The 27,969-nt window shown below is 40.3% G+C and overlaps 1 protein-coding gene across 1 annotated transcript; it reads right to left on the reverse strand.

Annotated features, from left to right (window-relative positions):
• Window positions 1-27,958, reverse strand: LOC106549032 (solute carrier family 2, facilitated glucose transporter member 9-like). The gene is made up of 12 exons (XM_087724954.1): window positions 27,893-27,958; window positions 21,689-21,787; window positions 21,134-21,294; window positions 20,187-20,311; window positions 18,321-18,466; window positions 14,443-14,575; window positions 11,365-11,552; window positions 8,909-9,019; window positions 3,173-3,274; window positions 2,625-2,700; window positions 1,127-1,254; window positions 1-249 (listed from the first exon to the last, which is right to left on the reverse strand). Exons 1-12 carry the CDS (start codon window positions 27,956-27,958, stop codon window positions 1-3), a joined length of 1,584 nt encoding a protein of 527 aa, XP_087581080.1.
• Between the last annotated feature and the right edge of the window lie 11 nt (window positions 27,959-27,969).

Here is a 27,969-nt window from a genome sequence, read left to right on the forward strand (position 1 = left end):
TCATGGGAGATTCGATCCTGATCCAGATAATTCCAAGGAGCTGTTCTCCAGGGCTCCATAGCCATTTAACTTGATCATCTTGAAAGAATTGGGAAAGTTAGAGAAGAAGGCCGGGCGAGAGGAGGTGAAGAGTTGGCTGATTTCCATAAATGTCTTATTTTTAGTCTCAGGGATGATGAAATACACATACAGTGCAACCAGAAAGCAGATACCACAGAAGACCAGGTAGCAGAAAGCACCAGCTGACATCTGAGATAGAAACAAGGTTGGGTCAGAACAGATTAAAAGAAACTGGCACTGGCATTCCCCACTGCCCATCACTTAATCCAGTCTTCCCCATTTGGCGGCCTCTAGATATGTTTAAATTTCAGCTCTCACAATTCCCAATTAGTATGGCAATAAGAACATAGGTTAAGAGAGGGTGAATTGGTCCAATATAGGAAGAAACACCATTAGTACGTTGAATATTTAAAGTTATTTCCCTCTAACAGCTCCTTTACTGCTTTACCAATACAGTTTAAGAAGCTAGGAAATTCTCTTAAATCAAGTCAAATAATTAGTCCATCTCGCTTGGTGTCAATTATAGAGATAATTACAACTATCTGGGAATCACAAGAGGACAGGAGTCTTTTTCCAGCCTTGCTTATTGAATGCCCAGAAATGATGTGCCATGATTGGCTCATTTTTGTTACAAATTCTTTTCTCTGTAACTGAGGATGATTGAGCTCTTGTGATTCCCAAGAAGCTCAGGGAAAATGCCAGCTTTGGAAAGATTGATCTTTGCTTCAGGAGTAACTTGATTGGTGCTCCACTAGTATTTTCAGCTTGGTTAGAATCCAGATAATCTGTTTCGGTCTAGATAATGTATCCTGTCCCCCTATCAGCCCCAGCCAGAATTGTCTATGATGAAGTATGCTTGATATTGCAATTTTACAATGGGGGGGGGGGGTTCCATTTACTAGTGGGGTTTGGGGCATGATTCTGCACCTAAATGATCTACTCCACCTGTTGACCTATTTGACACTCCCCAACGGCACTTATGCAGGCCAATATACTAAGGAGGCGTTTGTGTGTGAAGCATTATCCTTATCGAAGGAGGCAATCACAGCTCCCAGACCTATGTTACCTGCAAGAAGGGAAACACAAAGCCGACAGTGAAGTTCGAGAGCCAGTTGAGGGACCCACCCACAATATAAGCCGATGGCCGATGTGACTGCTTGAAGAGTTCAGCTGTCATCAGAAATGGGACGCCAGCTGTCAGAGAAAGACTGCGCTCAGTACCAAGTAAATTAGTCAGGGTCCTACTTTACCTGACTCTTGGGAGGAAATGTGCTTGAATCAGATTCAAAACCACCCACTGACAAAACTGGGACTGAAGACAGAATTTTGGAGGGAAGGTAATATAATAGCATTGCTCCTCAGCAAGTAGGATTGTCAGCCTAGTTGCTAAGGCAACAGTGATATGGTTATTTTCCTCTTTCTCCCTCCCCCCCCAGCACTTTCACATGTTTGAGCCATCCGTTCAGTAGCTGAAATTACAGAGCACTTTTCAAAGGGCACGAAGTGTCCCAAATTGTTTTACAATTCAGCTTCGTTCCAGACTCAAACATGTAATACAATGCAGGTACCTTTAAGAAAAGTATTGGCCTGGATCCTGACACTATCCTTTGCCCTGGTGCAAAATTACTGCCCTCTTTTATTCAGCCGCAATTTAAACAGCACAACTGCTTTTTTTAGAAGCACAGAGTATTAAAATGGTTGTGGGTCCCCCCCCCCAAGCCTTAATAAAAAATTCTACCCATGAAGTATTCAGAAAAACCACTGAATGAGCATTGCTTACAGATCACCCAGAGTGGGAAGAGAGATATTTTTATTTTAAAAGTCAGATTCATCATTGTTTGTGAACAATGAGCCATTAAAATCCTAATTAAAGATGTAATTACAGCGAATAAATTCTTGGCCGACAATGAGTTATGGATTTGTTAGAGGCTTCACTAATACATCAATTGGGTAAACCAGCTTCCAGCTCGTCTATCATATTTAGAGTGTTCTGCATTTGCCTCTTGGTTAGCAGCATGCCGAGGAATTGCCTCTACAGCACAAAATAAAGGAACAGCAAAACTCAGAGAGGCAACTTACATTTTGACACTTCAAAAGCAAGGTTTTATGACCTTGTGATATACATTAGTTAAATAAATAAAATGAATGAATGAATGGCAAGATATTTTTTGCCTTGTTCTCCTGAATGAAAAGTGGTCTAGAAATATGATAAATAAATACAATGAATGCATGAATGATAAGGCTGGTCATATACATTTCTACATTGTCCTGCTACACCTGATCTTCTGGTAGTCCAAAATTACACAATCAAGGTTACATTATTCCAATGTTAACCAATTCTAAATGCATTTAACAAAATCCGATTTAGGGCAATGCACATAAAATAAAACTTGTCACTATTCATTCCATCTCTTCAACATACAAATTTATCGAGCATTTTATTAATTCCTTTCTTATTTTTAAGTTTGATGCTAACTGCAATTCTTCTGATGCATGGTAATAGAGAATAAAGCTTTTGGTATCTTTTTATTCCTCAAATACTTTCCCCTGTTCCACAAACCTACCTGGTCCCATGCAAAATCCTGCAATGATCCCAATCACAAAAGCCACACTGATGTAACGCATCCAGGACACACTTGGCTGTAAAAATGACATCCAATTGTTGGGATTTGTTAATGTTCAGTACAAATAGTTATTTTACTCTTAATCACAAAACCCTAAATCTCCTACTCCTACAGTTCTGAATCTGTAGACTCCTAATTATGCAAATTTTATTGTTTCTGTTTGTTTGGAGTGATAGTCAATATTCTGGTGTCCTGGATCTAATTATTCTGTCCTCCTGTTTTGCAACTTGGCTTTTCATATTCTGATTAATATTTCAGAAATGGTAGGATTCCTTTGCATTTTCTCAATTGTGCCCACTTTGATCTTCAGGATGTTTTGCATTCATCTACCAGAGCTTCTTTGTCTTTCTGTTTTAGTTTTAAGATAGAAAAAAGCAGCTTCCACACACAAAAAGTCACTATTGTCACCTCTAAAACCACAGCCTGAAGTGAAAATCAGATTCAAATTAGATTACTTGGTATAATTCTATGCACAAAGATGTTTTTACCTGAAGCACCAGGGAGAGGGTGATGCCAGCACAACAGATGCCCATAAAACAGAAGCCAACTATGAGGAGAGAACGACGTCCCACCTTCTCAATAGTGAAACACTGCAGGAGAAAAGTGGGCACAGGAAGGATGTTGGCTGTTAGGTTTTATGTTTCTACATGCATGTATGTGCTACAAAAGTCTGATCGTTTGGATTTTTAAATTAATGGATTTAATTTGCTCATTTTGAACAACGGCACATATTTTTTCCACATTCTACTCTTCTCTGAATTTTGCAACAGAGCTGTCAAATTTAAAAATGTATATAGAAATGCATAGATTTGGGAAATATATATCCAAAAGAAAATTGCATGCAAAAATGTATCTATTAAAGAATATTGCATAAAAAAAATAAAAGGACATTTTCTTGGAAATTAAATTATACAACTTTTTGGGAGGCATTGTTACATTTAGTAGCGAAAGGACATGAATACTGACTGCATCAACAAAATTTACATTGATACGGAACTCACCAGGCTAGCATACTGGGAAGATACAACAATGCTACACAGAATTATTGCTAAAGAGTAAATGGGAAAAATACAATTTTGTGCCATGCAAGAGCTAGAATACCAGCGTCTAACATTCTACTTTGTCCCCCTATAGCTTGGTAGATACCAAGATCCTTTAAAAGAACAATAGGACCACTGAATCTCCTGAATGAAATATTCTAGGATCCAATATGCTTACTCCCTTAAGTATAATGCACTAGAATCAGGTGGGAAGAGAAGATTTAATTGAGGAAGTAGAAATGAAAGCAACATTAGACTATTTAACACTAGAGTTCTTTATTTTAAGGGAAACTGAGCATGGTCCTGTGTGTATCTTAGATTCCAAAAAAGTATACTTTAATAAACTCAAAGCAATTATAACTAGGATCCCATGACAGGAGAACTAATGTAAAAAGAATCTCTGGAGGGAAGAAGTTCTAAAGTATCTAAAGTAAGAAAGACTGCAAATAATTCCAATAAGTGAAATAATGGACAGCAGAAGCAGCAAATGTGACTAGTGAAAATAGTCAGGAAATAGAAAATGGGACAGATCACAAAGAAATGGATAGCTAATCCAGAACTAAGGGCTAGTGTTAACTAAGGAAAATCTCAGATTGAAATAAGATTAGGGGAGGATTCTAAAACTAACCAAAAAGGTTTCTTTAGGGGAGGATTCTAAAACTAACCAAAAAGGTTTCTTTAGACACATACTAAATAAATGGAAAAGGAAAGAATGAGCTACCTAATGAAAACGGCAAAATGCTAACAGGTAACAAAGAAAAGGCAAAATTATTCAATTCCTATTTTGGTTCAGTCTTCTCCAAGAAGAAGATATGTTTTCCATCAGGAAATTGTTCAAAACAGGATAAGAGAAAGGACTGAATGCTTGACTGATCAAACATAAGATTCCAAACAATGGTGAGTTTCCTTGAGTAAGTCAGCTGTCCTACCTCCCTTGAAGAAAACAATAGTGTAGCCCCTCCTTAAAAAGCCATCATTTGGAAAATTTCTCTAACCTTCTCATAGTCACTCATGCTAGTCATCTCTTGCTTGGATAATGCAATGTGTTCCACATGGAGTCTACTTGGATGCTACAGCTGGTCCAGGATGTACCAGCTTGAGTAGTTATGGATGCATCTCAGTTTGTCCATAGGAAACCATTACTTTGCAAGTTGCCATGGCTACCAATTGGCTTCTAAGTGGAATTCAAAGTCCTAGTTGTCACCATAAAGTTCTTCATGTATCGTATCATGTATAGCAGTAGGACTACTCATGTCCAATTGATTTTGCTCATCTTATACAGCTCATAAACCAGGGGTGAAATGCTACCGGTTCGCCCAAACTGGTAGTAAAAAATGCTACCATTTGCCCGAACCAGTAGTAAAAGAAATGCTTAACAAAGTAAAAAAAAAATCCAAACATCAGCTGTGCTGCACGATGGTAGGAACTTTTTTAAAACTTTGTTTTAGCATTTGGGGTCTGTTCTTGCTCCCAGGAGGCTTCCCTGAGGCCTGCTAGGCCAAAAAGGGGTGGGTGGGTGAGGGTCCATTTTTACTCCCAGGAGAGTTCTGTGAGGCCGGCTAGGCTAAAAACAGGGTGGATGGATGGGGGTGCTGCGAAAGAAAAAAAGGAAGGAAGAAAGAAAGAAAGAGGTATGGGAGAAAAAAAGGGAGGGAAGGGAGAAAGAAAGAAAGAAAGAAAGAAAGAAAGAAAGAAAGAAAGAAAGAAAGAAAGAGAGGGGGGAGGGAAAAAGGAGAGGGAGGAAGGACCACAAACCTGGTACTAAATGCATCTTCAGAGGATATCTTGAAAGAACACAGCAATCCAGGGCTGGAAGGGACCTGGAGGTCATCTAATCCAACCCCCTCCAACATTTTTAAAGTGAGTTTCTGTCTTTTGACGCCCCAGTCACATGATTACATATCCTTGCCCATTCAGTCACATGACCCCCAGAACAGGTAGGAATTTTTTTTAGATTTCACCACTGTGGTAAACTGACCATGTTCCATGTCCCAACAATAAAACAGATGTGACGGGAACTCATAGACTGAGCATCTTTCTGGTCACCCCCTTGGCCAGAAAGCATCCCCCTCTTATCCACATGGCTCTGACTTTGATGATTTTTGGGATGCCTCAAAGACTTGATTGCCAGGCAAGCTATGTTTTAGGCTACCGGTACTTTTGATCCTACAGATATTTTAGTTTGGGAGATGTTTTCTTATATGTGGTGTTTAATGTAATTAATTATTTTGCTTTTAAAATGTGTTGATTAATTTACTGTATATTACCAAGGCTGTTTTGATGGTGAAGGTCTTTATCATCTACAATCTTATTTGGCATTATGTAGCATCCACTTGGATAGGGGAAATAAATTGCATAAATAAATGGTAAACATTATATGTTAATTTAATTTTCCAGTACCACATAAATTACATCTAGGATACTGAAGGAACTAGATGATGTTCTGGCCAAGTATTTATGTATTATTCATGAGGACTGGTGAAATGTTATGTGACAGAGGGACAGCAAATCCCTATCTTTAAAAGATCCAGCAAACTACGGATCAGGCAGTCTGAGTTCAATATCCGGGAAGATATTAGATCATAAATTGATTAATCTGTAAGCACCTTGAAAACAATGTATTAATTGCCAGAAGTTAGTATGGATGACTAATTGTATCTTATTATTTTGATCAGATACTTTTCTTAATAGAATGTGGGAATCTATATTATTATAATATAGCTTTATTTCAGCAAAGCATCTAACAAAATATTCCCTGTAGGCTGATTAGCCAGTTAATAAAATATGGACTGGATGGCATGACATGTAAGCGGATACATAATTTAATTGTTTGAAAATATGACTGAACAATGCGCATCACTAGATCTCATCAAACTTGAGGAATATATTGAGTGAGAGCGCCTACAAGAATCAGTCATGGATATTCTACTCTTAGAAAGGTTTTCCCCCCCTATAGATAGTCCTTGAGTTACAGCCATTAATTTAGTGACCGTTCAAAGTTACAAGGTAACTTGTGACCATTTTTCACACTTATGACTGTTGCAGCATCCCTATGGTCACATGATCAAAGGATGCTTGGTAACTGGCTCATATGATGGTTGCAATGCCCTGGGTTCACCTTTTGTGACTTTCTGACATGCAAAATCAATGGGGAAACCAGATTGATTTAAAAACCGTGTTACTCACTTAATAACTGTATTGATTCATTTCAAAACAGTAGCAAGAAAGATAATAAAATAAGCAAAACTTGCTTAACAACTGTCTTACTTAGGGACAGAAATTTTGGGATCTGGGATCAATTGGGATTGTAACTTGAGGACTACCTGTATTAAAAATTGAATTGAATTGATGCAGGGAATATTTATAAAATCTGCAGATAGAGACACAGAAGAATATAGGAGTAAAAATCAAAACAGATTAATTATTTAGAAACATGACTTGAAAACAACAAGATGAAATCGATCAGAGTCAATTATAAAGTTCCTCACATAAATCAACTACCTAAAAATGGAATGACATATACTTGGCTTGGCAACAATATTTGTGAAAACAATCTTGGTATATATCTTGACTACTGGGTCTGTTTCTAGGCACCAGAGTATACAGTATAGATGGTTAATATAGAGGTATAATGGAACAGGTTCAGCGAAAGGCAATGAAGATGACCATAGGATTAGGCACCAGGTGCTTCTGACTTCTTGGATGAGAAGCAAAACATCTTCAAGGAAAAACAAAGTCCAGTTGCCATTTGAAAAGGCATCTTTGGGTCTCTATTATATGTGTTCTAGTATGACACTAAAGATTTAATTCATAACTGTAGTTGTACAAGCCTCGTGCTTAGTTTGTGCCTGCCTTAGGGGAGTCTGACAGCTAAAGAGACATATGAAAACATTCTTTAACCACCTAAAAGATGTCATATGGAAGGTCAAGAGTTGCTCTCAGCCATTATAGAGTGCAAGATTTGTAATGACAGATTTAAGTTACGGGGTGGAAGATTCCAAGTGAATATTAGGAAATGTTCCAACAGTAAGAACAATGAAGTGAGTTGTCCAAAGCTGTGGTGGCAAACAATCAGAAAGAATCTGGTAGCATCCTTCTCAACAATTTTTAAAAAGATCTAATCCTGATTTCCTTTTATTGCCTCAAACAGAGGCATGACAATCTTCTACCTGTGTTGCTTTAATTTGGAATCCTGCAGTAAAATTGGAGGTGGTGGTCTGGTGTGGTGTGGAGGTGTTAGACTTGATGTTCTTCCGAGTATGATCTATGAAGCTAAAACGCAGCTGGGGGGGGTGGGGTGGGGGGAAAGGAGAGAGTCCTGTTTGATTAGAATTGATGGAAAGGGACTGAGAGGTAGGGATCTGTAGATATATCCCTGGAAGAAAAAAAAAGTCTAGACAATTAGAAATGGCCCATGGCATTATCCCACGATTGGGAAGGGATGCTAGTAAAGGAGATATCCTGGGATGCTGAGTCTATATTGCCAAGTTGGGAGCAAAGAAGCTGCCAGAAGGAAGCCAAAGCAGAGAGGCTGCTGACAGCAGAAAAAATGCCTGTAATTTTATAACCAACCTCAGTGCCTCCATTGGGGGCCATTTTTGTTGGCACTCAGGAGCAATCAGGCTGATGGAGTGATGAGCCTGCCAGAAGCAGACATTGCTGATGGGCAGCAAAGACAGTCAGTGGATGGAAGAGCTACGGGTCTTTGTAAGAGGGAGAGAGGTGTGGGTCAAACACAGGCAGCCCTCCTGGCCCAACTGAAAAGCTGTCTCAGAGTGGCTGAAATCTGGAATCAAAGGACTAGCAGCTGTTAAATTAGACTCCTCTACTATAATAACATTCGGGCTTGGATTTTCAGTAATTTATACCTCTGCTCTAGCAAAATAAACAACCCAAATTCCCACAACAGGCATGCGTTTATATTGGGATTACTAGAGTTCTCATCCAAGTTTCTCAAATATTCTAGCTCATGTATTTCTAGAATCCCATATCTTAATATTATTTTGTTCATCCAGGTTTATTTCCCTAGTTGTCCAGCTTTCCCAAGCTGGCTGAGAGCTCTTGGTATTGTAATCCAAACAAATATGGTAGACAACAGGTATAAAGGCTGGGATTAATCCAAAGATCACCTAAACAGCATTATTTTTAGGAAGAGACCTTCTACCCCTTCCTCCCCACACTTACGCCTATTAAGCCAGCAACAACCTCAATAGCACCAGTGCCCACGGTAGTGTAAGGGATATCAGGATCAGGAACGCCAGCATTCTCAAATATAGCATTTGTGTAAAACCAGATCTGCCAATGAAGAAGCAAAGACATAAGTATGTGTTGGTCTGGTTTGTATTTAGTTTTCATAACTCTTGGGAAGTTCATCCTGGGAACAGCTCATCAGAAATAGGAAACTATGGCAGTAGATATAAGATTGTTTTGTTATTGGAGAGATACAGGTTGATAGATGGAAGAGTATAATTCAAAATTAGCTAAACTTAGCTAAAACCAGTGGTAATAGGTATAGTTAAATAAAAATTGATAATGATAGTAATGTATACAATGTTGAGCTGTTATGATAAGTAATAATTGGATATGAGAAGGGAAGGTTAGAAATATTTTTGGACTATATATAAAGATTATTAATAACAATAATAATTATAATAAAAAAACAAAATTAAATACAGTTAAGTTTTAACTAATAGGGGGATGTTATGATATAGGATATAGTTAAATAAAGAAAGGACAATGATAATAAATTATATAAATGGAGGATTAGAAAATTTTGGTATTAAATATTATGGATGTTTAGCTAAAACAGGATATGAGGATTTAATGTTAAGGAGGATTTTACAAATAAGTAAATGAAATGCCAGTATGTGGTTATGTATTGAATCTTGGTATATTTAAGGATGAAGGATGTTTAAATAACTATAGTCACATAAAAGTGAAGGTATGATGATGTTAATATAGTAAATATTTGAGTTAAGATACTTGAATTAATATGAATTATATTTGATGACGGTGGAAGAGATGCACAAAAGCCTTTTGTAACCAGCTGATACACTTTCTACAATATGTAAAGAAGGAGGAGTTGTAAAATAAATAAATAAAAATTTATAATAATAATAAAAAAAGAAATAGGAAACTATTGTATAAGCCCAGCCAGTTTTAACAATACATACATCTATTCAGTTTCGTTAATACGGCCTTCCTGCCAGCATTTCAGGGTTTCAGGCAGGAATCATATAAATTTGTATAGCCTGAGCAGCAGGGGTGAAATTCAACAGGTTCTGGAGAACCGGTAGCAGAAATTTTGAATATTCAAAGTTCAAAGAATCAGCAAATACCACCTCTGGTTGGCCTCAGAGTGGGGAGGGAATGGGGATTTTGCAGTATCCTTCCCCTGGAGTAGGGAGGGAATGAGATTTTGCAGAATCCTTCTCCTGCCATGCCCACCAAGCCATGCCAAAGAACTGATAATAAAAATGTTTGAATTTCACCACTGCTGGGAAGTGAACATGAGTCTTTTGCATGCAAAGCATATGTTGTGTTACTGAGCAATAGTTTTCTTCCCTGATATAAAAGTAATATCTGATTACATTCCATAATATAATACTAATAATAAGTGGCAATGGAGCTGAAATGGTGTAATAATTAAAAGACTGGAATATTTCTCTTACAAAGAACTGCTATAATATTGGGATTTGTTAATTGAGAGCCAAGATGGCCTAGGGAGTGCATAATAAGATATTAAGCACATTGTGAAAATATGAACAGGGAAAAGGTAAGATATCTCCTTTCACAAATACAATTGTTAGAATTCAGGGAGATTTACTGAAACTAAATGGGGAAGCTTCACGAGAAAAATATCTCCTCGCTGAACAAAATGAAACTACTGAACATACCTGAGTTACAAAATTCCAGATGACCACTAGATGGCCAGAAAAAGTTACCGTATATATGCAGCCAGAACTTGGTAGTCTTACTATTGTGGGAAATAGAGCTGAATACATGATCTCTTAGTCTGATTCTGTTGGCCTCTTATGTTCTTATACACCATAAACAGCATTTTCAATTTTTGAATACAAATCAGTGGGGCTTAATTAAAACAGTTTGGGACTCTGGCCAACCTTAAATGCCTAGGCTTGAAAGTTAATTAGGATTGGGAGGTTGGAAAAATTCTCAAAATATCCCAACTCATTCCCACAAGGTTGCTTAAAAAGCTACATGGGTACCAAATCACCAACATTTGACTTTCAGAAGTCTATCTATACTTAGTAAAAGTTTGTGTGGGAACATCACTCTATTTTTGTTTTGTATTGAAGTTTCAGAAGTAGGAAATTTGTTCTAGCACACAAAGTTATTGTGAGAATGATCACTCCTAATTATTTGAAATATGCAATGTAAAATGGATTAATGACTTTGGGCTGAACAAACTCTTTTGAGCTATCTATGCTTTTCTTTCATCACAAAGGAGTTGGCAAAAATAGACAGGGAGCTGAGAAAAAAGTTTAATGACAGAGAGGGGAGGGACAGGTCACGATCTACTTGATTCTGAAGTTACAGAAGGTAAAAAAGGATTAGCAGTAGCACCGTATTGTGACTGCACTCTAATCCCAAAGATTATGACCCAGCACATTTGTTCTTACCGCATCAATTCCAGAGAGCTGCATTCCCATGTTGATCACTACTACAGACAGTACTTGCCATCGCACAGAAGGATCTGAGAGCAGTTGCAGTACAGACACAGCTTTCACTGAGGCAAGTGAACGTTTTTCTTCCTCTATCTCCTTAATGGTATCCTGTACATTATGTTTACCAAGGAACAAGCTTAATGCTGTAGGATGAGAACAACATGTTACATTCCAGAGCACTGCAGGATGGGACAAGGGACAACCAATGGAGAGAATGCAATTTCCAAGATTTTCTCGATCCAAGTGACAACATCAAGGGTGGAGGCAAAAGTTGCAACCTTTAAAGTTATATCTCTGCTTTGAATGTAATGTAGATTAATATGCAGATTAATATAGAAAAATGCAGATTCAATGTAATATATTAATAAAAATATTGCTCATAACCTGTGAAATTCTTACAGCTCCTCAAGGTCAAATTGGTGACCTTCATATGAATTTCAATTCTTACAATTTCCAGCAACGTAGGAGCCGAAATCATAGGAATTCAAGAAACTAGGAAGGCATCAGTTGGAAGGTGGGGGCCTGACAGAATTTATTTTATTGTTGAGCCCATCATTTTTGCCTGCTCCGGCAAAAAAAAAGTGTTATTGAACTATAAGAATTGAATAGGTCCACCTGGATAACCTTGGGCAGGTCACCTTCGCTCAATCCTAGGAAAGAAGCAATGGCAAACTACTTCTGAAAATCATTGCCCAGAAACCTGCAGGAACTTCTTGGGTCTCAGAACTGGACACGACTGAATGAAAGTGTGTGTGGGGGGGGACTATAACCACCAACATTTCCTGGTCAGAGGTTGCACTTCGAGTGAGTGAAAAGCTTAGGGCTAGGAAAGCAACTCCATACGATTTAATTTACATGATTACTAAGAGAGTGTGTGTGTGTGTGTGTGTGTGTGTGTGTGTGTGTGTGTGCATTTGTGTGTGTATGAGAGAGAGAGAGACAGACAGACAGACAGATAGACATTTATAGCAATTCAATATAAATATAATTGATATTAATTTTATCCTTATATCACATAAAAATTTATATCAGTAAATGATTGTTATCAGTGAGGCCAAACCAAGCCTCAGATGACAAAATGCATTAGAATGGCCAGACTTTTAATGAAGCTGCACTTGGCTTTAATAGAGGAAATACAGTAGATAAAAATATGTTGCCATTTGGAATATTGTTAGGTGTTAAATTAATTCTGCTGCATTTTCAAGTGATGGGTGATGTATTAAAGAGGTGCAAAGGGAACTTTAATTACCGGAGAGCCAAAATGAGAAAATGAAGCCAATAATATTACATATTATTGGCTGGAATCTCTAATATGTGAGTTAAATTTAGGACCAAGAATAGAGATTCAGTACTAGACCCAGACAAAGAAGTCTGTTAGATTACTCTGAGCCACTTTTGGGCTAAAAGAACTTCACTGGATGACTGTTATAATAGAATGGTGTGAATGCCAGCTTGAGGAAGAATTTTTAAAAAAAATCTATTTAAAAGGCTTCTATGTCACTTCAGTAATCACAATTCACCATTCAATAGAGATGGCTCATGGAAATAATATAAGAATTAGTCAGAGAAAAACAACAAAAACTTTTCTGATAAACTGGGAATTTAAGAAATTTTTGCTGGAAAAAAATAATGTGATGATGTATGGGGTTTTATGATTAAAAATAATGTAGATTTAAAAAGTGGCTGAAAGAACCTGTAGTAATATTGAAGAGGGAGGTGACATTGTAATTATCAAAAAGAAAGATGTAAGTAATTGTATTTCATTTTCTTCCTTCCTTCTTTTCTTTCATTTGTTTTTATATCTTATATCTTAATAAATAAAAAATAACACCAATACAGTAACAGCAATATAATAAAACTATAACATACCCATAATAATTATATCCATATAGAAAAATCGGCCATAATTATCCTTAACTATTGTCAAACCGCAAGTACCATAGATAATCAGAATCTAATATTCCATCTCAGGCACTTTCTATCACTCTGTCTAAGTCACCAAAAGCTCTTAGAAGAATCTGATTTTCCTAATCTTCCTATTAGGAATATAGGGCAGATATTTATCTGGTAGGAGAGAATTCCCAAGGTGGGGACGATCCACAAAGTAAGTTCACCCCTTGCTACTCTTCTGGAAGTAGGAAAAATCAGTATAGCCTTGCAGTCTGTGCCTCAAAAAAACATTCATAGTTCTGTCCTTTATTTGTGAGGTGCTAATACATCTTTGAGACTGGTGAGCTAGAAATATGCAATTTAATTGAATTTTACATCACTTTTCTGCAACTTGTCAATCCCCAGATCAGTTGGACTATGACTTCTATCATCCCTGGTCTCCAGAGTCAGTTGAGGAGGATGGGCTTAGCACTTAAGGTTATAAAAACCAGGAGCTCCTCAAAAAGCACAATCTTGCCAGTTTTATGAGCCAAGGTGGCGCAGTGGTTAAATGCAGCACTGCAGGCTACTGCTAGATCAGCAGTTCAGCAGTTCAAATCTCACCGGCTCAGGGTTGACTCAGCCTTCCATCCTTCCGAGGTGGGTAAAATGAGGACCCAGATTGTTGGGGGCAATATGCTGACTCTCTGTAAACCGCTTAGAGAGGCCTGAAAGGCCTATGAAGCGGTATATAAGTCTACTGCTATTGCTATTACTGCTATTATTTTGTTTCGAATGTAAGAGTAATGGAGAGGAGATCCAAAATATTGCATAATGTTCAAATGATCAGATAGGTTAATACTTGGTATTCAAGCAGTACAAACAACAACTTAAACTATAAAGCTCAAACCCTTTTCAGTATTTTGAACTTCCTCCATGTGCCCTTGGAACATATTGGGTAATATTAACCAAGGAGAGAGAAAGTTAATGACAAAAAAGGCAACAAAAATAACATTGTTCCTGGGCCTCTCTGGAAGGTGTCTGTAAATGCTTATCAAGTTCTCACCTGTTTCTGATCATGGTAAAAACAGATGAGGCCCAGTACAATCTCTGTTCCTACTTGACTTTGGTTGAGGAACAAATAGCAGCATTTGTTCAGCTTACCTTCAGCAGCTCCATGGACATTATTTTTCTCAATAAGCAAGTAACGGGGGCTTTCAGGAAACCAATTCAGTAGCAAGAGCTGCAGAAAAGCAGGAACCACCACTACAGAGAGGAAAAGAGGCCAATAGGCATCCTAGAAAGAAGATCCCAACAGAAGTGAACAGTAATCCAAATGTTCACTTGTTTATTAGCCTCAATCAAATATAACATGCACTGTAAACAGGGGTTCAACATCTTTGCCTATGATCAGTGTTTCTTTCTATAGCTGCTGCCCTTCATCTTCCTTCATGTTTCTCATGAACTGGATAGTATGACTGGATTACTGGAAAAGTGGGTGCATAGCAGTGGTGGGTTGCAGGCGGTATGCCCCTGTACGGGTGTATCGGAGCCTGCCCAGAGCCTGCCCAGAGCATCAAGTACCGCTCCGGTATGGTGCTCCAAAGGGCCCACCTGCCTGTCTGCACTGCTTACCTGTCTTTAAAGTCTTCGGCGCCTCCACACATGCACACGGCACGTACAGCACCTGTGCGACGCTCCGCCAAGCAGCTGGAGCATCGCGGAGGCGTTGCTGGACGGCAAGATGCATAGAGCCCAGGGAAGGGGTGGCGGTGTGGCTATTGTAGTCCGGGAGTCTTTAGTACCTCGTAGGATCCCTGCTCCGGAGCTTGTCGGGTGTGAGTCCCTGCTAGTGAAGCTGGACCTCAAGGGTCAAGTGGGTTTGCTGCTTACGTACCTGCCTCCCAACTACGTTGCAGCAGCCCTCCCCTCGCTCCTCGAGTCAGTAGCCGAGCTAGCGGTTGAGTTCCCTAGACTTATAGTTCTGGGGGACTTTAACTTGCCTTCGCTCGGTGAACACTCTGATGGAGCGCAGGAGTTCATGGCTTCCATGACAGCCATGGGCTTGACTCAAGTAATTCGAGGCCCAACTCACTCAGCGGGTCACACGCTTAACCTCGTATTCCTCTCGGAGCAGTGGAGTTACGATCTTGGTCTGAGGGGTAATGAGATCATACCCCTGTCGTGGTCAGACCACTACCTACTGAGGCTAGACTTCCGGAGGCCAAACCTCCACCATAGGGAGGAGGAACCGACCAGCTGGTTCCGCCCCAAGCGACTGATGGATCCTGTTAGGTTCCAGACGGAGCTTGGGGTTATTCCTGATACCCTCGCCCACAGTTCGGCGGAGACCCTCGTCGCTGCCTGGCACTCGGCAGCTTCGGAGTCTCTCGACCGGATTGCGCCGCTACGGCCCCTCCGGGTCAGCGGCCCCCGGAGGCCTCCTTGGTTTACTGAGGAGCTCCGGGAGGTAAAGCGCCGGAGGAGACGCCTAGAGCACTTGTGGAGGTCCGATAGGTCCGAGTCGAAACGGGCACTTTTGACAGCATGCACCAAGGAGTATATTCGGACCCTAAGAACAACAAAAAGAACATACATTGCCTCCTTGGTAGCGTCCGCCGAGTCCCGCCCAGCCGCCCTGTTTAGGATAACCCGCTCCCTCCTAAATAGGAGGGAGACGGGGGACTCCTTACAGGGTAAGGCTGAGGAGTATGTCCAGTTCTTGGCGGACAAAGTTGCCCGGTTTCGAGCGGACCTGGACTCCACCCCAGTAGATCCAGCCGAGACACAAGGAGAAAACTTGGCAAACCATCTCTGGGTTGAGTTTCAGGAAGTTGCCTCTGGGGATGTGGACAAGGCTATGCGAGCTGTGAGTGCCTCCACCTGCATACTGGACCCGTGTCCCTCCTGGCTGGTTGCCAACAGCAGTGAGGTGACACGAGGCTGGATCCAGGCGGTTGTTACCGCTTCTCTTCGGGAGGGGTACTTTCCCACCGCGCTTAAGACAGCGGTGGTGAGACCCCTCCTGAAGAAGCCGTCTCTGGATCCAGCTGTTCTTAATAACTATCGTCCAGTCTCCAACCTTCCCTTTGTAGGGAAGGTTGTTGAGAAGGTGGTGGCTCTCCAGCTTCAGCGTACCTTGGAGGAAGCTAACTATCTTGACCCCTTCCAGTCTGGCTTCAGACCCGGTTACAGCACAGAAACCGCTTTGGTCGCATTGACTGATGATCTCTGGAGAGCTAGGGATGGAGGCCATGCTTCCATCCTAGTTCTCCTGGACCTCTCAGCAGCTTTCGATACCATCGACCATGGTATCCTTCTGCGACGACTGCGGGAGATGGGGGTGGGCGGCACTGTCTTACAGTGGCTCTCCTCCTATCTCTCGGACAGGTCGCAGTCGGTGTTAGTGGGGGGGCAGAGATCGTCCCTGAGGCCCCTAACCTATGGGGTGCCGCAGGGGTCGGTCCTATCCCCCCTACTATTTAACATTTACATGAAACCGCTGGGCGAGATCATCCGAAGGCACGGGATAAAATATCACCAATATGCGGACGATACACAGTTGTATCTGTCCGCCCCGTGCCAACTCAATGAAGCAGTGGACGTGATGAACCGGGGACTGGAAGCCGTTAAAGACTGGATGAGAGCGAACAAGCTGATACTCAACCCAGACAAGACCGAGTGGCTGTTGTGTTTCCCTCCCAAAAATTTGACCACCATACCATCACTCAGGCTGGGGGGACAAAATTTAAACCCCTCAGAAAGGGCCCGCAACTTGGGAGTCCTCCTGGATTCACAGCTAACTTTTGACCACCATCTCTCAGCTGTGACCAGGGGGGCATTTGCCCAGGTTCGCCTGGTGCGCCAGTTGCGGCCCTACCTGAATCGGGAGGCCCTCACAACAGTCACTCGAGCCCTTGTGATCTCTAGGCTGGAATACTGTAATGTGCTCTACATGGGGCTGCCCTTGAAGAGCATCCGAAGACTTCAGCTAGTCCAGAATGCGGCCGCGCGAGTGATCGTGGGCGCACCACGGTTCGCCCACATAACACCGATCCTCCGTGAGCTGCACTGGCTACCTGTTGGTCTCCGGGTGCACTTCAAGGTCCTACTCACCACCTATAAAGCGCTCCATGGTAGTGGATCTGGCTATTTGAGAGACCGCCTTCTGCCAATTACCTCCCTGCGTCCCATCAGATCGCATAGAGTTGGCCTCCTCCGTATTCCATCCGCCAGTCAGTGCCGACTGGCGACTACTCGGAGGAGAGCCTTCTCTGTTGCGGCTCCAACACTATGGAACAATCTCCCCGTGGAGATTCGTACCCTCACCACCGTCCAGGCCTTCCGCACAGCCCTCAAGAACTGGCTAACCCGTCAGGCCTGGGGATAATCTTATTTCGCCCCGCCCGAATGTTGAGTGAATGTTGAGTTTTATTGTCTAATTTACTTTGTGCACATTTCTTTTTTTGTATTGTCCTACACTCCCCTTCCTTTTTGATTGTAAGCCGCCCTGAGTCCCCTCAGGGAAAAGGGCGGCCTATAAATAAATAAATCCAAATCCAATATGCATGCTGTGCGCATCCATGTGGACAATGCCGGGCCCGTTCCAGCCAGTATGGTTGGAATGGGATCCGGAACCCACCGCTGGTGCATAGATAGAAATTAGAGTGGGCAGAACAGTATGTATTGTTTCTGGTGTGTGAAAAATAACAGTCTCAAGTAACTGCTCAAAGCCCAAGTGAAAGACTGTATTAACTCACAGGCACATATGCCTTACACAAGGAATAAACAGCTTGATGAGCAGAAACATTGGAAAACAAAAGGCTTTGTGAGCTGCTTGCAGAAGCAGGCAGCATGGAGAAACAGATTGGGCTTCAAGGAAGCCGAATCCATTCACTTATGTAAACCAGTGGGAGAACAACTGTAGGATAGAAAATGGTGCTCTTGCCATTTCTTCAGCTTACTTTACGAACGACGGACGGACTGCATTTCATTGGGCACCTTAACTCGTTTCATCCAGAAAGTGAAAGTATAGCATTTACCTCTCCCAGGAACTCTGGAAGGCCCAAGACCTGGGCAGAAAAGACACCCAGACAAATGAAGATGCTGGGAACCAGGCCCAGGAATCCCCGGAGGTTCTTTGGGGCAATTTCTCCTAGGTACATGGGCACCACACTGAGACAGATGCCTGACAGAGGGATAGAAAAAGAAGAAAGAGAATCTATTTCCAATATTTTTATATTTAGCGCATATCATACATTATTTTGATAATTTAATCCCATTCTGTAAAAGCCACCCAGAGTTTCTTGTGATTGAGGCAGTATTCAAGCTGACAACTAAATAAAGAAAATAAATAATTAAAAAGTCACCTTTATAGTAAAAAGATAAAACATCTGACACCGTTATAATTAGTTCATTATGGCATGACATTTCTTGAGAAAACAGTCTAATTCAGACTGCTTATGAAATGAATCTGCAGTCAATTACTTAGGAACATGGTAGGTTTTTTTATGACAAGGATTCAATTCCTGAATTAAGAAGATGACATTTTTCTTTTCATTTCAAGACAAGCTCAACAGGGAACTTTATTTGAAAATGAAATAGCTAGTTCAATCTGCTGTCCTTCAAACTGAGCTACACTGCCCATAATTTCTAGTCAGTATCTCACATCACCTGGGAATTTTGGAACCTGTAGTTCAATATACCCAGGGGTGGGCTGCTATGGGTTTGGCCAGGTTCAGGAGACCCCTTAGCAACCATTATGGCTGGTTCGGAGAACCTCCAAATCCCACCCTAGCTGGTCCCACCCACCCTGCCCCTCCCCTACTAGGAATCTCCTTGCACCCCATTTTGGATGCGAGGTAAGTGCAAGGCCCACATGGAGGCTTGGGGAGGAGGAAAACGGGCCTCCCAAAAGTTCAGGAAAGCCAGAAACGGGCCTGTTTCCAGCCTCTGGAGGGCCTCCAGAGCCTAGGGGAAGCAGTTTTCACCTTCCCAGAGGCTCGAGTAAAGGTACTGGAGCCTGGGAAAGGTGAAAACGCCTCCCCCCTCCATGGTGCAGGAGACCAACTAGGCCACGTCCACCATGGCCATGCCTATCCAGCAACCTGGCAGAGAACCCATTGCTGAAATTTTTGAAGCTCACCCCTGAATATACCTGGAGGTGGAGGACACTAAGATGGAAAAGGCTGGCATAAATGCTATTTTGTAGTGGTTGCTTATTTTCTGGTTGCCAGAAGGTACAGAGCCCCAAAACCAGTACATGGGGGTGAGAGAGGAAAAAGGAATTGTTTTCCATCTAACACTGAGACCTGCACATTTGTTGCATATATGCCCATTGATTTGACAATCATTTATTATTATGCCTACAAGCAATGGTCTTTATATAATTTAGGTCTGCTTTCGCTCAGAACGATAATTTTGTTTATTTTCTTAATTAACTTTACATTTGCATAATGACAATCCTATACATTGTAACCACAGAGAAATCTTGTGCAACACAAAGAGGGGGGGGCAGAGATAGGCTGCATACGTCTCTCTAAATTCTGCAACAGTTTGTAGCTTCAATAAAAGCATTCCAAAGCCACAATGGGATTCAAAGATCAATGCTTCTATAAAAACATTGCAAAAACCAATTCTCATGCTTGACTTGCTTTATGGAAACAAAAGGGAGAAAGCATAATGATGCAGCAAGAGAGGTCCTTGGTAGTCTCTGAGCTTGGTTGTTTTCTTGCAGATGTCTCATTACCCAAACTAGGTAACATCATCAGGACTAGCACTGATGGTGTTACCTAATTTGGGTAATGAAACATCTGCAAGAAAATAGCTAAGCTCAAAGACCACCAAGATCCCCTCATTTTAACCCCGAGCTACAAATATTCTCCTTTATTAATGCAGCAAAATCCTACCAGAATGAATCCCTATGATGAAGCGTCCCAAAATGACCATTTCAGGGGATCCCAAATAGCGGCTGAATCCCATTAACATGCCAGCCAACAGAACAAGGAAGTTGCTACGGATCAAAGTGCCATTCCTGGTAATGAAAAGACAAAAATTGTAATTGTTCTCATATTTTCTCTTCTCCTTCTGCCTCCCCAAAATTGTCTTACCATAACCCCTTTTCCTTTTTATCCTAAAAGATATTGGCATTCCCCTTTCTTAATTCCAATGAGGACTATTTATCAGATGGAATCAGAAATAAACTGGCCAGCCAAACAATTCACTGTACCTGTGTAGCTAGTTAATTACTCTGATACCAAAAACTTAAGAGTAAAAAAAGAGGAGCTTGCTGGAGCATAAATACAGATATTGTTCTTATGACAGCATAATTGATTCAGAGAAACTTTAAATTAAATGCAGGGCATGACTGAAAGGCAGGCAAAAAGGAACAGGTCAGGCTTTTCTCGGTACGTCAAGCTGATTAACTCAATTATCTATTTAATTATTTTCATTATTTAAATTCCTCCTTTAACAAAATGAAGTTCTAAGACAACCCAAGGACAATAAAAGGTGCTCATTTATCTTGAAAGTTAATAAACAGCAAATATATTTAAATACTTTAATATACTATATAAGCAAGTTTTCTTTTCCTGGTAATTTTCTTACCTATTGTTCTACAGCAAATATCATATTATCCATGCAGAATGAAAATTGTAATCTATCACACTTGAGTGGGACCATCAGATTAGAAAAAAATGTCCTAGGCGTGGCAGTGATTTCAGGATACATCAGGTATTGTTGCTAGCTTGCAAGCTCTCTATGTATAATTGAGAATCACTGCCTTATCTTTTAGTTCTTATTACATTCATTGGTTGCCCATCTTACCACAGGGTAACTCTTGTTGCACAGCTCTTACCTCCCATATTGGGTGACCAGAATTCCCACAGGAAATGACCCCACCAAGCCTCCCAGGGCAAAAATAGAGACAGTCAGGGAGTACATGAGAGTGAGGGGTCCTTGTGCCAGGCCCTGCCCATAGCGTTGGTACCATGTTGCATTGTAGAAGGCTTTGATGTGCTGCAAAAGGAGGGAAAAGGAGACTGATTAAGAGAAGATTGCCACAATACTAGCTCCACATTTACCATGGTCAATTTTCGCAATGCCTGGGTCAACTGAAGGCCAGGGATGCCTGGAGGGGATAATATCAATCAAAACACTGAAGCACTGGAAAAAAAGAAGAGAGCTACAGTAGCTCCTGTTAAGGTCAGGAAACAGAAAGGGCTTTCTGCCAGATCAGTGATGGGAAATCTTGATCATTTCTGACTTGTAGCTTCGTCAACCCAGTCAACAAAGTCAATGGTGAGAAATATTGTGAATTTCACGAACAACAGGGCAATCCATTGAACCACTGCATTGTTCTACTTGTTTAGGAGAAGAATAATTTCACTTTCCACCTTCTATTCTGCCTTACCACTGCTGGAGAGTTTACCACAGCCAGATTGAAGCCATACAGCATGGAGGACCCAAATGATGACAGGAGTGTAACAGCAAGAAGTGGAAAGGTCAGATGCTAGGAGAGACAAATAAGAAAAGTCAGGTCAGAAAAGGAAATATATGATTTCTCAAAATTCTACTGTCATCTGTAAGAGTCATCCTAAATAAGCTTCCTCAAGTCTGATGCCTTTTACATAAGATGGCATTACAGTTCCCAGAATTCCCAGATAGCAATTAGATAGTACAAAATATGTCAGAGGGAGGAATACAAGTTTATTCATGGATGGAGATTGGTCCACAATGGGAATTAGGCATGCCTGTAGCCAGTCTATAAATAGAATCTTTCCATTATAGCTAAAGCTGAACATTGAATTTGGGACTAGAGAAAATGGACAGACATTGACTAAATCTTAAATATCATGGCAATAGATTGTAGTGTATATTTAGAATGTGATATTGGACAAACATCTTAGGTAGAATAAGAAACTACTTTACAACTGATTTAAACATTTAATATTTCTTTTATTATTTTAACCAAGTGGGTTTTCCATCTGTCACCTGCAGTCTTAATTCTGATTTCCAATCACAAATCATATTGAAAAAAATCCAATCATAAACTTACACTACGAAGGTGAAACTTTAAAAAAGCATCAATGCTTCAATACAAATGTCAGCATACAAGACAAAAAGAACTATGGGATATCCACTGCATAACTGTACAATAGATCAATAGCAATAGCAATAGCAGTTAGACTTATATACCGCTTCATAGGGCTTTCAGCCCTCTCTAAGCGGTTTACAGAGTCAGCATATTGCCCCCACAGTCTGGGTCCTCATTTCACCCACCTCGGAAGGATGGAAGGCTGAGTCAACCTTGAGCCGGTGAGATTTGAACCGCTGAACTGCAGATAGCAGTCAGCTGAAGTGGCCTGCAGTACTGCACCCTAACCACTGCGCCACCTCGGCTCCTTGTGATCAGCCTGTGCTCTTGCATTATCCTTAAAGTTTTCTGGAAAACCATTTTCCCCTTTATGCTGGAAAGAGAATAGTGACGAGGCAGGCAGATGACCTTGGGGAGAACCTTCTACAATAGGGTTTGCATGATTAGCGTTCTTTATTTTTCATTGCCACCATTACACTTCAAATAGCCAGAAGACATGGACCTGATCCTCAGGATGAAGCTTGAAATGTGAAAGTAACTACTCTGAATTGGACCCCAAAATGAAAAATAAATAATAGAAAAGATATATTCTTTCTAGTGAAATTTCTGGTATTTGTGGGATCAACTGAGTGCTCATCAAAATACACTGAATAAACTAAACTAGATGTTACAGATAGTGCTCAACTTAAGACCATAAAGGACTGTGCCCATCATGGTGTAAGTTGTAATAGCTGTAAAATGGTCCACCCATGTGACTAACCTGATTTTATTACCTTCTTTACAGCAATCATTAAGTGAACACTATGGACATGATTACTGTGATCCTTAAATGAACCAGTGGTTTGTTATGGACCGGTTTTGTCAAAAACAACTAATTTTTTTTCAAAGGTTTGGCTTCCTAAAAATCGTTTGATGATTATGATAGACCCCTTCAAACTGAAAATAAATATAATTTCAGAATGACTGTATTATGTAAGACTCTTGAGAAATATGAAATTGACTTTTTAATGGCTGTACTGTATTTAATCACATAATTTTTCTGACACACTGCATGAGTTCAACAGGTTAAAAGTGTTTTGCTACTGATTTTTATTTGTACTCAGCGTCTGGTGCAACTTGCTGCAGTCTCAAACAATAATCAGCCAGCATTGTTGGATTCCAGTTGCCCTGATATTATTTTTCTATTATGACAATGTCCTGGTGAAACTTTCACCATATTCATCACTGACTGCATCTAAATTTTGTGGAAAGAAGTTCAAATGTTAATGCAGAAAATGAATCTTCAGTGCCCTTCATGGTCTTGTATGCTGTAAGAAATTTGTCAACCAGCTGAATGTAGTTTGGTGCTCTGCAGTTGCCCAAAAAATTCTCAATTCTCAAATGCTTTCCCAGAGATTTTCTCTAGGTCCATCAGCAGATCTTCAAACTGCTTGCTATTGATGATGTATCTGATCTGTGGACCAACAAAAATGCCGTTCTTAAACTTGGCATTAATTATTATTGGAAACATCTGTCTCAATTAACAAAAACCTTCACCTTCTTTGTTGATCACTAGCAAAAAAATTTCCATCAGTCCACGTTTTATATGAATAAGAGGCAAACATTTCTTTATTGAACAACAAGCAGTTCATGCATCACATTTTTCTGCCCTGGAACCAAATCCTTTTGGAATGTCCATTTCTTTATAAAATAATGTAACACTTTTGCATGGCTTTCCTATTCACATATGTAACAACAGTACTTGGTATATAAAGCTGCATTCCAAAGAGCAGAGCCACTATTTTCAGATCTCCTCAGATACACCAGTTGTACTTGGTGTACTGAATGCACTTCAACAATAGTTCCATGTTTTCGTATGCTTCATTCAGATGTAAAGCACAGCCAACACATATTGAAGGGTGTATATTACCATTGTATAAAAACAGAAGATTTCTATAAAATGGTATGTGATAGGTTATGTTACAGTTATTTTTGTGATTAGCAGCCAAAAATCCATAAGATACATCCAAAAGGGTTCAGGAAGCATATTCTTTGCTGTCCGGTGAAATCAGAAGTAAATGCTGTTTTTTGGCAAAAACATCATAAAATGCAGTTTTTTGGCTGTGAGACAGTGTAAATGACTGGAAATGTGGGCCGGTGGCTGAGTGCCCAAAATATGATCACATGACCATGGGCAGGTAGCCATGGGATCTTTGGAACTGGAATTTCCCATGTAAGTATCTCCAGGGAGGCCTATTGTAACTTCAAAAGGTTGTTAAGTGACCAGCCATATATCGAGGAACACCTATAACACTCCATGAGCAATAGTGGCATTATCTGCCTTCTCCAATGCACTCAGGAGCCATAAAAACCTAAGCTGATAGAAGTCACACCTGACTAGAGGATCACCCAAGAATAGCTCTAAATTGTTAGCCAAGCTCTGGAAAGCAAAATGCAGCTCCATTGTGCCAGGTCAACTGGTCATATTTCAATACTGTATATTATTTAACCTTTTGGAAAGAAGGAAAATACTTATAATGAGAAGAAATGGAAGAGAATATCATAAAAAGAAGAAAATCTTTGAACCCATTTAACTAATACAGAACACTGGAGAGAAAGAAAGAGCCAGGTATTCAGCTAGTATTTGTCAGGAAATATAGCGAGACAATATTGTAACATGTTTTATATTACCCAACTTAATACAACTGAAATTGCTGAGAAAGATGTGCAGAAATTTTCTCTAAAGCAACCTCTAGCAGCTAAGATGGACCTATTTCTCCCCCTTCCCAGATAGATCCCACACATGGATACAACACAAGAGTGAGGATATTGTAAAGGCGGCATTAAGAAAGGATAGATTATTCTTGTAGGTATAGGAGCATGTGACTCAATCGAAGAGAGAGAATTAGTAAAAATACAAGAAAAGGAAGGAGTAAGATGGTGGAAAGGAAAATGATTTATTCTTGCCTTCCTTAACCTCCTGAAGTTTTGACTTAGTTTTTTCATGCTTGCCCAATATATGAAGCCACCAAATCATTACTATGTGCATCCACATTTACTATTTAATCACATAAACATATATCCAGAGTTATATCAGGTTCCATTATGGGCAACATGTTTGTGAGTTGCACAACAGAGCAATAGCAATAGCAGTTAGATTTATATACCACTTCATAGGGCTTTCAGCCCTCTCTAAACGGTTTACAGAGTCAGCATACTGCCCCCAACAACAATCCGGGTCCTCATTTCACCCACCTCGGAAGGATGGAAGGCTGAGTCAACCTTGAGCCGGTGAGATTTGAACCACTGAACTGCAGATAGCAGTCAGCTGAAGTGGCCTGCAGTACTACACCCTAACCACTGCGCCACCTCGGCTCTTGAGCAATGTGGTAACCACTGAACTTGGCCAAAAATGAATGCACAGCGACAGATTATTGGAGCTACAGCTAATCAACGTTCCAGGCTAAATGGTACCTATTAGCCTATATTAGTTCAGCATTTACTTTCTTCATGGTTGCCTATTTTATACCTTACTATTGGCTTCAGAACTCTTGGAAGTTCTTGAGTTATTAAAGTATGATAGTTAGATCCTAAAAAGCTGGCTTCTATGTATCCGAATGTACAGCCTAAATGTTGGAGATGTGGTTCTCTCGATGCTACATATTTTCATATATGGTGGACTTGTCAAAAGGTTAAGGCATTTTGGATAAAAATCTGGTGGATCATGCAAAATATCTTTAAAAGAAGGATAAAATTTACTCCTCAGTTATTTTTACTAGGTATATGTACTGACTTTACAGCTGTAGAGACCAACTTGGTTCTGCACCTAATAACGGCAGCAAGACTGTTGGTGGCGCAATACTGGAAGAAGGAAGACTTGCCTACAATTCAAGAATGGACATTGAAAGTTACAAACCTAGCCAAGATGGCTAAAATATCAGCATATCTTAAAGACCACTCAAATGAGAGATATAAACGAGACTGGAAAAAATGGATTGACTATACACAAAACAAATACGGGACTAAGAAATTCCAGATAGCCTATGCTTAAGATTAGGAATAATTTAAACTGCTTAAAGTTTGTGCAACAGCAAGAAGCTGAGTTCAACGCAGAGATGTTATTGACTTTCTTTTTTTTAAATTTCCTTTGCCTTAATATATTTTAGACTGTGTTTGTTAAAAAGCTACACCGTGTACGGGCTCTGGGAAGTCGGGGGGGGGGGAAGGGAGGTGGGGTCTTAGGGGGGAGGAGGGGAGGGGGGATATATAGTATGTGCTAGATACTAAAGTAATACGATTGCACTTGTATACTGTTGCTCTTTAATTCCAGTGTAAAAATAGGACAAGCTGAATATATTAATAGATAGTAGAAATACACCGAAGGGAGGAGTAGAGGAAAAGAAGAAAGAGGGGTAGAGAGGGTGGGAGAGAGGATTGGAGGGAGGGTGAGAAGGAAGGGAGGGAGTGTATTGGGAGAGAGGCTTGGTAGAGGGGGAGGGGAAGTAGGGTAGAGGGGAATGATGGTGGGAAGACGGAAAGTTGGAGGGGGGTGAAAGAAAGGATGTATGGAGGGTCGAAGAGGTACATTGGGTTTCTATTTTGGGGGGTATTATTGACAAGAGGAATGGCTGTGTTTATTGTTTAATGTTATATGGCCCCGGTTCTGTACAGTATATGTGTGACTGTAAGAAAATGAAAATGGAAAATAAAACTATCTATGCAAAATTCAAAGAAAAAAAAAGTATGATAGTTCTGCCAAATTTGGGAAGTTTTACCATCACTCATTGGCTTGGAGCAATTATTAGTAGTAATAGCAATTGCATTTAGACTTATATACCACTTCATGGTGTTCTCTAAGTGGTTTGCAGAGTCAGCATATTGCCCACAACAATGGGGGGGTACTATTTTACCAACCTCGGAAGGATGGAAGGCTGAGTCAACCTTGAGCCGATGAGAATCGAACTGTCAAACAGCTGGCAGTAGGCAGTCAGCAGAAGTAAGCATTCTAACCACTATGCCACCACAGCTCTTATATATTAATCAGCAATATATACAAACATTTTTTTAAAATCCTCCCAAAGATTGAAAGAAAATAAATAGGGGATGAATTTAGAACAAGGATGAATAACTTTCACCGAAACTCATTTCAACCAACTATTCAGCCAACTATATACAATATGATTTGAAAAATCCCAAGGTTAGGGCATTATTTCCCAAAGACCTACTTAGCAGTAATATAAATACATATTGTTATTTCAGAGAAAGTGACCACTGCAACTGGAAAAATCTTAAATGCTCAAATCTATCCTACATTTTGGTTTTAAATTTTTCAAGCTACTAGGAGAGCAGGAAGCCTATTCCACACAACCCAGATCACAGAGTAGCTGGGAAAATAGTCTTGGCTAGATTCTTAGATGGAGTGCATTAAAATTCCAGATGACTACTTGAAAAATGATGGATCATAAGACCGCTCCTCCTTGAAAAGAAAAAAAACTGGGCAAGTGGCAAATAAAAAAGTAAAAAACAGCAACAATCACTTACCCTTGTAATCTTTCTTAGGAATGCAGAAGGGGGGCTGTTGTCCATTTGTGAAAGATAACCCGGCATCTTATGACTTG

This window comes from Thamnophis sirtalis, unplaced genomic scaffold (genome assembly GCF_051295495.1).
Source record: "Thamnophis sirtalis isolate CommonGarterSnake01/CBP01778 unplaced genomic scaffold, rThaSir2_p1.2 scaffold_11, whole genome shotgun sequence".
In the NCBI taxonomy this organism is placed as follows: domain Eukaryota; kingdom Metazoa; phylum Chordata; class Lepidosauria; order Squamata; family Natricidae; genus Thamnophis; species Thamnophis sirtalis.

What these genes read in the sequence shown, in the direction of transcription:
- LOC106549032 (XM_087724954.1), bottom strand. Translation starts at nt 27,958, where the DNA reads ATGCCGGGTTATCTTTCACAAATGGACAACAGCCCCCCTTCTGCATTC. An exon ending in CCCTCTCCCTGGTGCTTCAG is followed by an intron (nt 2,701 to 3,172) that starts GTAAAAACATCT and finishes TCATTTTTACAG; the next exon opens with CCAAGTGTGTCCTGGATGCG. An exon ending in TTGTGTTTCCCTTCTTGCAG is followed by an intron (nt 250 to 1,126) that starts GTAACATAGGTC and finishes TTTCTATCTCAG; the next exon opens with ATGTCAGCTGGTGCTTTCTG.